This window comes from Anastrepha obliqua, chromosome 4 (genome assembly GCF_027943255.1).
Source record: "Anastrepha obliqua isolate idAnaObli1 chromosome 4, idAnaObli1_1.0, whole genome shotgun sequence".
In the NCBI taxonomy this organism is placed as follows: Eukaryota; Metazoa; Arthropoda; class Insecta; order Diptera; family Tephritidae; genus Anastrepha; species Anastrepha obliqua.
This window is the reverse complement of record NC_072895.1, coordinates 12446188-12456621: the sequence shown is the minus strand read 5'-3', so window position 1 is coordinate 12456621 and position 10434 is coordinate 12446188. Positions and strand designations below refer to the sequence as shown.

Sequence of the window (10434 nt, the reverse complement as noted above, 5' to 3'; positions counted from 1 at the left end):
GTGACATCTACCGAAATAGCGAGCTATTCAATATAACACCTATTTGGAAAAACCTCATTGGAAAACCCTTTACTTTGAAAAATTAGTGGTGTCTTATGTTGATGAAACGCACCTTATGTATTATATGTTTATAATTTACCTGGCTGCAAAATGATTCGTGCATTTACAGAACTTAAAACCAAAGCAAGAAAAGCTCAGTAGCAAGAAAAATAAATTACAAACGAAAAAAAAGAAAAAAATGTACGCAACTTTGTTTAATTTATTATTATGAAAACATTTAAAAAGCTGGTATGATTTGTTTTTCTTAATTTACTTTATTTGTTAATTTTACGGAAAAAGTAGTTTTTACTCATCTTCATTATACACTAGAACGGAGTTTCCTTACAACGCCATACTTAGAAATACTTTCTTATAAATTTTCATTTACAATAACCTTTAATGCTAAGAAAATGTCGCATGTCGCTTTTGTAAAAATATGAAATTGATGCATTCGTACAGAGTTTCAAAATTATTTCTCTAAATATTAAGCAAATTTACGATTCCAAATCATAAAATTATGTTACAGAAATATTAAAAAAAGACGCCTGAAAATACAATTTTTGGTTTCAAATGAGCAAAGGTGAGTCTAAGGCGCATGGAAAGAAATATTCGTTACAAAACTTTAATTGCTTAAAAATAAGTTGATGACATTTATATTTAAGTAAGTAAACTGTTTCTCTACTTTGTTTTTCATCGCTTTACGACAAATCCAACACTTAACATCGATATTAATTTATGCAATTTTTCAAGCCGGCAATGAACATAAATAACTTTTTATGTATAGAGCTATACAACTTTACGCTTTACGCTTTTCGCCTTTGTTTTAACTATTGCTTCTGAAAAACCGAGTAGCTGAAGAGAAAATCAATAAAAAGAAAGCTGCTTAAAACACTTCCATGTCATTACCGTTGCACCTAACAAATGCAAATAGCTATGGCCCGTAGCGCTTAGTCGGAGAAGCTGTCACTCCAGTAGGTAGTAGTGAGCGGTGCCACCGATTTGAATAGATCCTTTCCCACAGTATAATTTTCCACATCTTGCCGCAATTTCGGAGCGCGTTCTTGACCCGGGCAACGTCCTTCCTTGTGCTTTTCCAACCGTGCCTCCGACACAAATTTTCGCTTACATTTCTCGCATTGATACAGCACACCTTGCTCGTCATGTTCATCCACCAAGTGGCGACGTAACTCCGCCTTACTAGTGCCCGTATATTCGCATTTGTTACACTCAAAGCCGGTCGGCTCTTCGTTGTGTTTTTGCACATGTTTACGATAAGCGCCCTGTATTTTGAATATCTGCCCACATATTTCACATTTGAGCGGCTCTCGTTGTGAGTGCGCCTTTTTGTGTAGTATCAATGATAGTTTGCGCGTAAAAACTTGTTCACATTCGTCGCATGGAAATTCAGTGGGCTTTTCTTCTTGCTCCTCAGCTGGTGGTGTGCTCTTGATCTTCTTTTTCTTTATCTGTTTCTTGGGGGACTCCTCCTCGGCTTCGTCACTACTCTCTTCCTTCATTGGAGGCGGAGTTGGTAGGCGTCGTTTTGCTGGCGGACGTCCCATACGTTTCTTCTCTTTGACTTTTGGCGGCGCCGGCGTGACAGCGGCTGATCTACGTCTTCCTCGTCTGCCGCCAGTGGCACGCGGCGAACGCTTCTTTTTGATGGCGCCAAAATCGGAATCATCTGAATCATCTTCTGCTGTTATTCCGCCCTCGTCGGACACTTTGAATTCGACATCGTCATTAGGTTCTTCATCGGAGGGATCCGATTCCAATGCTGCGTCTATGACCACATAACCAGCCGGTCGTCGCACTTTATTCTTACTGCGCGACAACTTCTTGCGCAATTCACGCTCAGTGGTTTCACATTGAGTTTTAAGTTGTAAGGCAATGGTTGCATTGTCCAAACATGGATTGCAAATGAATTGCGGCATAAAATCTTTCGGTGCAATGGATACAGTTGGACAGATCAGCATTAACTTATCAGCAATCGTCTGTTTGTTGATAGTCTTGAAGAGACTAATAAGCGATTCCTTGCTGGTGCAAACGCGACACTGATTCTCATCCACTTGGTTTTCCATTCGAGCGGCTTCGCGTGCCGTGCTAGTGGGTTTCTCGTCATCGTCCACATAGTTGTTATTTCGACTCGAATTTGCTTTAACTGTAACATCTTTGCGTTTCTTGGGCAATTGTGTTGGTTTGCGCAAAACCGGCTTCTCAATTACGGGTTTCACATCTTCTTCATCCTCGTCCTCCAATACATCCTCAATAACTTCAGCAACATCGTCATCATCAAGCGCTTCGATATTCTCTTCTTCTACTTCTTCGGCTTCTACCGGCCGGCGTGGTTTACGGCCACGCTTTGCAGGGATTTCCTGTTTACCAGCAGCCATGGGGTCGTGCTGAAAGCGGGAAGAGCACTGTTATTAAGGAGAAAATTGTGTACACCTTTCACACGGCCACAAAAGAAAATACAAAAAATGTATGCGAATGCAGTTGCAAGGAATATAGCAAAGCTTGCAAAATGATTAATTGTATTGCGTGAAACAATTAATCGTTTTTTCCATCTGCATTTGATTTTCAGTTTCCATTCAGCTTTTGTGTGAAAGGTATAACAGCTTATATTCATATTTAACATTTTTTTATATACAAAACAGAACTATTTTGCAACCTCTACCTCTTCCAAGTACTCGGCAACTCCTTCGTCTGTCTCGTTTGCACCATTCGTTAGCAACACCTCATCGCTACCGGTATCGATAGCACCACCATCCTCAATTAATTCGCTACTCATGTTCACCACTTTCTTTTTGTTCACTCTTTGCATATAGCCAAACAATTTCACTATTTGAGCCACACTTCTTTGAGTTTTTCGTTCTTTGTTTTTATTAGATATTTCTAAATTATGTTGTTGTATTACGAAGTAGTTGTTGTTTTAATGTCAAAAAATTACCCGCCACCTGACGATTTATGTGCATGAAAGCTGCAGCAGTCGTTCACTTATTATGAATTGTCCCATATAATTAACTATAACAACAATTTGTGTATAGCGCTAATTTACAACGTTCAATTTATAGGCACTAACCTTTTCATTTACACATTCACTTGTTTAACTAGTTTCTTAAATATATTTTAATAGTTTTACTAATTTTTTCTTCAATGCGCTTTTTCCCCGCCGCTTTAGTACGATAGCAACAACAACAACTCACTTGCAAAAAATTCTACCCACCACAGCGTTCACAATAATGTGAAATTCTTAAAAATTTTATTAAATTTGTCCACTTTACCACTATAACTTTGCACTCCAAGTAATTTGATGTATTTCTTGGTCGAATTGAATGCGAAATATTGCAGAAAAAAATCTTTCACTATCTCGTGTCTATACTGAACTCGCTACGGCCATCTTGAAATGTGTGCAAGCAAAAATCGAAATAGAATTTTTCATCGCTCAATTGTGAATGATCAATACACACTCGGCAGAGCGTTGTGCCATGTTAGTGTGAGTGAAAGCAAACGCGTTGTGCGCGCACTAATGTCATAAGCCAGTTGACGGCATGTACGCGAGTGAGATGACAAGCACCGTTTTTCGCTTTTGCTTTGTTGGATAGTTCCAAAAATGCTGCACAGAATAGAGTTGCCGTACAACACGAGTCGGATAAAAATATATTGGCGTGCAAAAGTAATCGTTTATATACCTTGTAAAATTATGTATATTTTCCAATGGTTGTATGTTTTATCTTGCCAATTTAATCAAATACCAGTAAACTAAAATATAAAGATACTAGCAAGCCCGGCCCCCTTCGCTGGGCACACTAAAATAGAATAGATATGGTTTAGAACAGAAAATATATGATTTTCATATTATTTATTTCTTTATTCTTTATTCACGCGCTTTGGCATAAACAATATTTTTTGTTTTTCTATTTGTTTTTGAGTAAATATAAAATATAAATTGAAAAGCAGGAAAAAAGAAGATTGTTTTTAAATTTCAAATCAACGCATATGAATAAACAATCGTCTTTTTTCCTGATCATCCATGAATTTTTCGTTTCAATTTATATGTTTTATTAAGCATTGGAGCTTTTTTAACCATTATCCATTTATATTTTTCAAAAAAAAAAACGAAAAAAAAATTGTTTTCCACGAACACATAATTTCATTCGGATTTCACATTAAATTCTCAAATTTTGTAAGAAATTATTCACTGTTCCAAAATCCACTCCAAAAAAATTCACAAACAATTTTTACATGTTGCACTTACGTTTTTTCCTTATGGCATCCAAATCAGAAAGAAATATTGACACATTGTAACTCACACTGTCAATTTGACAGTTCAGTTCCGCCCCAAGCGTTAAAAAAGTAAGCGACATTATGGCTGGCTCAAAAGAACACTGTACCCGTTGCCACTGCTCCGAATTACAACCAAACTTTACGAAACCCATTTTAAATACTTACTTAACAATGTGCATAAGTTTGGTTTAATTCGGTGCAAAGACACGGCGGGTCCACGTTTTGGCATATATTTCGAGACTCTAGTCATCAATAGGTATGAAAATTACCCCGTATTAAAGCACTTATCAACAGCTTTCATTTGATATCCATATTGTACAAAAACATTCTAGGGTCCACGTTTTGGTCTCTATCTCGAGACCCTAGTCACGGAGCGGCATGAAAAATACTCTGAACTAAAGCATTCACCAACAGCTTCCATTTGATACCCATATTGTACATACACGTCCGAAGGTTATCCGGGTCCACGTTTTGACCTATATCTCGAGACCCTATCTACCAATAGGTATTCAAACTATACGGAAATCATCTTCAATACCTACTTAACAATGTGTGTAAGTTTGGTTTAATTCGGTTCAAAGACACGGAGGGTCCACGTTTTGGCATGTATTTCGAGACCCTAGTCATCAATAGGTATGAAAATTACCCCGTATTAAAGCACTTATCAACAGCTTTCATTTGATATCCATATTGTACAAACACATTCTAGGGTCCACGTTTTGGTCTCTATCTCGAGACCCTAGTCACGGAGCGGATGGAAATACTCTGAACTAAAGCATTCACCAACAGGTTCCATTTAATACCCATATTGTACATACACATCCGAAGGTTACCCGGGTCCACGTTTTGACCTATATCTCGAGCCCTATCCACCAATAGGTATCCAAACTATACGGAAACCATCTTCAATACTTTCTTAGCAATGTGTGTAAGTTTGGTTTAATTCGGTGGAGACACGGCCGGTTAGCGAACACACACAAAAAGTTGACTTTATTTTATAAGATTTTTTTCAGTTTGTGTCCGAAAAATCCAAATATCTTACGGAACCCTATTTTTTTCCAAAATAAAATGTAATCCATGTTACTCTTGGATAATGTAGTTTTCGAATGGTGAAAGAATTTTTAAAATCGGTCCAGTAGTTTTTGAGCCTATTCGTTACAAACAAACAAACAAACAAAGTTTTCCTCTTTATAATATTAGTATAGATATGGGACTGCAATGAATTACAAAAAAACTATCAGCTATCGTACATCGTAAGAAGAATAAATCTAGTTTAAGTACCGCTAAATTATCGAAAAACCAAAATTTTTTTTCGATATAGTTAATTGCGATTCTAAGGCACCAAACACAGAGAACGTTAATGACGTTACATTATGACGTGTTTTCCCCCCTCTACCGCGCAGTTGACTATTTTTTTTGTATTCTACTAAGTGTCAACAATACATGGAAAAAATTTGAGTCGGTATAAAATGAGTTGGTAGACATTTTTTTCGACAAGTTTCGTACCCTCCCACCGCGGGTGCGCCAGCTGACGTTCACTTTCGTTATTCATGAAAGTTAAATCACAAGTATGGTCGAGAATTTAATGGTATAAAAACGCGGAGACCCCTGTTCTCAATCCGATCTCCACAAAGCTGCAATTGCTGCGGATGATAATTACACCCCACTTCGGATGAATCAATCCTACGAAATCAGGAACGCAAACTCAATAGATGAAAATATTCAAAGATAGTGTGAAATAACTGTTCACGGCGTATATCGAAAAGACTTGCTGAGCCCACATGTCGACTAAAAATTGTCGCACTTATGGCTTACCAACAGATATTCGATATTCGCGAAACGGAGGATACCATTTTCGCCATACCAGATGGTGTGATTCCACAAGAAATTACATTAAATATGTAATGCGAGATCCAAATGCCGCTGCAGACAGATGTCCATAGACCACGTGCTAGCTGGATGCACCACACTGACAAACTCGACGCACCTGAAGCGACACAATGACATCGCGAAAATAATTCATCTAAAACTGACGCAGATGCACAACTTCAATCAATGCAAAATACCGTACCTCAGATACATCGCAGAACCTGTTCAAGAAGGCTCCAACTAACTTCTGTATTATGGCCGAACAATTTTAATGAATGCAACAAGAGACCACAATAGGCCAGACATTTTCCTGATCGATAAATCTCAAACGACTGGTTATATAGTTGATATTGCTGTTCCTCTGTAGAAAAACATGCAAAAAACATATGCAGCAAAAATATCAAAATATTCTGACTTAGGGATTGATGTCAAACGCCAATGGAAGTTAAGGAAGGTGTACATCCTGCCAATTATCATCTCAGCGCATGGACTAATGCATAAAAATTTAGCAGACAACGTCGAAACACTTCAGCTCCCGGAATCTCTGATCTTGATATGCAGAAATCAGCTCTACTTAAGGGGTTACACACGCCCAGAAAAATTGATTTTTTTTGCAGATTATAATTCTTTATTTTTATTATTCTTTATAGTTTTAGGCGTATTTCTGTGGAAGTCGATTGTTAAAACTTCCCCATAGATACAAAGTTATGGTAGAAAATGTAACTGCCCGACGAGAGTTTGATGCGCACAGGCGGCCTCGAGCGAAATGCACTTCAAAGTTTGCACTCATTTTTCTCGAAACTACTTGTTCCGGCACGGTCTGCGTGATAACTCATACAGTTTTTAATATTTTTTGATGCCGTTTTTTATATATTCGAAAGTGTCTTCTCTCTTCTCTAGTCTGTCCAGCCGGATTTTTGATATTTTTATTAAACAATTTTATAAATATAATTAAAGTGTGACATTTATGACGTAAAATGCATTCTTTTTTTTTTAAATGCAAAATGCCATAAATTGCAAAATTTTTCGAAATTCAAAAATCTGGGTCTACAGACTATATCGTCCCATTTCTGTGTTAACCTCGTATCTACAAAATCATAATTTTCAGTAATTCGATAAAAATGTTTAGAGTTACTTAATTTCTATGAAAAGTTATAACTTATTTGATACAATACCTATAGTAGATATGACGTTTTTGAATTCGAACATACAGATACGAGAAAAATCGAAACGCTCTGAAAAAAATTCTATAATCATTATGAAGACTGTATGTTTTGTTTTACGGAACAGGAGTGCTAAGGAGTGTTTTTCACTAAAAATCTCAATTTCGAAAAAAATGAAGTTACGAGGTTAACACAGAAAGGAGACGATATGGTAACTACAACTTTATTTTACAAGATTTTTTTTTTACTTTTTACAGATCCATCAACATTTCAAGCAAAAATGATGTAGACCGTGGAGCAACTTTTTTTCATTTTACTTTGGGTCATGTTATTTTTTATATACTAATTTTTGTAAAGAATAATTAAAATAAAATTTTTTATAAAGTTTAAGTACTAATAAACAATGTATACAACTTTTTTATATTTATTCCTATTGTCATCCCTTCTAAAAACAATTTTTCTTTTAGCGCAAATTTGGCGCTGCTGGACGTATGAAGCCCCTTAATTCTTGCCTTGTAGTTCGAAACTTTTTACAGTAAACTTACCTACTTGTTATACAGTCTGTTCCTGTCCTGTTTGTCGACGAGCTACGCAGAAAAGCTGGTTCAAAGCATGCCGAGAAGATGCCAGGCTATACTCGACAACGAAGAAGACTACGCGGTTTATTGAGCAATTGCGACTCGTAGTCATGTAAAAAAATTTAAATAAATGTCTTTTATACTTCTTTAACCCTGGAAAGTCATGCCTCGTCGTTTCGACGACGCGAGTTTTTATTTTACCGTTATCGCACTGTTCCTTTGTTTGTAAGGTGCCTTTCTTTTTTACAGCGTTAGTCGCTGTTGAGCTGTTGACGTTTGCAGTTGGTTGGCTTCGTACGATCTCTGTAAGCATTTATTTTTTAAAAATGCGTAGTCGAAAAGACGAACGATGAACTTTGTGTGAGTTTTTCGTTCCGAAGTAATTTTTCTTGTTTATTTATCTGTTTGGTATGTACAGTTGTAATACAATATGAGTGGCAGCAAAATTTATACTGACGAAGAAATTGAAAAATTTCTTGCAATGTGCGACGACGAGAATGGATTAGACGATGAGTTAGACAACAGCGAACTAGAATCTGATGCAGAAATCGAGCAAAACGAAAGCTTAGGGGATGCAAGTTCTTCAGAAGAATCAACCGACACAGATGAAGATAACATACCTTTACATTTATTGAGAGCCAAGTCAAATATAATTTATTTTAATAAATCTATTTTGCGGGGCAAAAATAAACATAAGTGGTCAACAAAAAAGGGCAAATCTTATCGTTATGGTCTAAATGTAGTACATAAAGCTCGAGGACCAACACGCCATTGCAAAAATATAACAGACCCACTGCAATGCTTCCAAATGTTCATTACACCAGAGATCGTGGAGGAAATTGTTCAATGGACAAACATTGAGATTGCTAATCGGCAGTCCATCTTACTTGTAACTACAGATGAAGCTCAAAGGAAAGCAACTACTTCAAATGAAATGTCTGCCTTAATTGGACTCTTGGTACTAACAGCAGTCAAGAAAGATCAGCATCTGTCTGCAGATGAATTGTTTGACAGATCTTATGGTGGAACAACATATATTTCGATAATGACAAAAGCAAGGTTCAAATTTCTTATGTCATGTCTTCGATTCGACGATAAATCTGCACGCCTTCAAATAGTTGAAGACAAATTTGCCCCCATTAGAAAAATTTGTGAGATGTTCATTCAAAAGTGCCGTGAAAACTATACGCCTGGAGAATACCTTACGATTGACGAGCAACTACTGGCGTTCAGGGGAAAATGTAGCTTCCGGATGTACATTCCAAACAAGCCAGCAAAATATGGACTCAAAATGGTAATGATATGTGATAGCGGTACAAACCACATGGTTGATGCTATGCCGTATTTGGGAAAAGGATCAAACAAAACCACCTTTCCACTTGGTGAGTACTACGTAAAAGAGTTGACTAAAACTGTACATGGTTCAAATAGAAACGTTACAATGGATAACTGGTTTAGTTCGATTCCTCTTGCTAAATCACTGTTATGCGAACCATATAAGCTGACAATGGTTGGAACTCTACGTTCTAATAAGCGAGAGATTCCGAGTGAAATGAAAAATATAAAAGGTCGTAAGTGTAATACGTCAATGTTTTGCTATGATAATGAGCTGACGCTTCTATCATATAAGCCGAAGCCGAGTAAAGTAATATATTTATTATCATCCTGTAATGAGGAAGGAGCAGTAAACCCCAAATCCAACAAACCCTACATGATCGAATTTTACAACAAAACGAAAGCAGGCGTTGATACTTTTGACCAAATGTGTAGTGTCATGAGCTGTTCACGCAAAACAAACCGATGGCCAATGTGTCAATTTTTTGGCATATTGAACATGGCTTTTATAAACAGCCACATTATTTATTCACACAACGTATTTCAAACAAATAAAACACCTCTTAGTCGTCCAGCTTTTATGAAAAAATTGCATTCTGCCCTTATTCAAAGTCACTTGACAAACAGACTTGAAGTACCAGCATTGTCTACGTCGTTGCGATCAAATATTGAAAATGTTATTTCTTATGATGAAAATACCGCAAATACTAATCGCCAAAAAAATTTAACAAAAAAAAGAAAGATTTGCGCAATTTGTCCCCCTGCTAAGCGACGGATGACGAAATCATTTTGTGCAAAATGTAAGAAAAGTCTTTGTGGGGAGCATAAAATAGAGCTTTGTGCCTCTTGTACAAAATGAGAACTTTCATTCCTTAAAGTATTTTATTTTTTTAGTTAATAGTATTATCTTTATGAAAAAATACCATTCAGTGAATAATATGTTATTAAATTGTTAATTTTTTTTTGTTTCTTAGTTTGTATTTTGTACAAAAGCCAAATGAATCAGAGCTGTGAAAATTTTATTTATAATAAAAAGATTTAAGAAAAACTATTTGATATTGTTTTATTTAGAAGATATATAAACAAGGCAAAGTGAATATATTGATTTTGGTAGGTTTTGATAAGTAGGATAATATATTAATGACTTTGAGTAATGCCGTCGT

At 36.3% G+C, this 10434-nt stretch overlaps 1 protein-coding gene across 2 annotated transcripts; it reads right to left on the bottom strand.

Moving 5' to 3' along the window:
- Positions 1 to 294: 294 nt before the first annotated feature.
- Positions 295 to 3474, bottom strand: LOC129245296 (histone-lysine N-methyltransferase MECOM). 2 transcript variants are annotated; one of them, XM_054883377.1, is made up of 2 exons: positions 2711 to 3474; positions 295 to 2441 (listed from the first exon to the last, which is right to left on the bottom strand). In XM_054883377.1, exons 1-2 carry the CDS (start codon positions 2861 to 2863, stop codon positions 987 to 989), a joined length of 1608 nt encoding a protein of 535 aa, XP_054739352.1. In that variant the 5' UTR covers positions 2864 to 3474; the 3' UTR covers positions 295 to 986. The 2 variants fall into 2 exon arrangements, with proteins under 2 accessions (XP_054739352.1, XP_054739353.1); XM_054883378.1 differs by having other exon boundaries at positions 2717 to 3472.
- Positions 3475 to 10434: the final 6960 nt, after the last annotated feature.

Bases quoted from the DNA above. Each gene is read 5' to 3' on its own strand.
- LOC129245296 (XM_054883377.1), bottom strand. From the start codon at position 2,863: ATGCAAAGAGTGAACAAAAAGAAAGTGGTGAACATGAGTAGCGAATTA. The intron at 2,442-2,710 runs GTTGCAAAATAG...TCCCGCTTTCAG, and splicing joins AGTACTTGGAAGAGGTAGAG to CACGACCCCATGGCTGCTGG.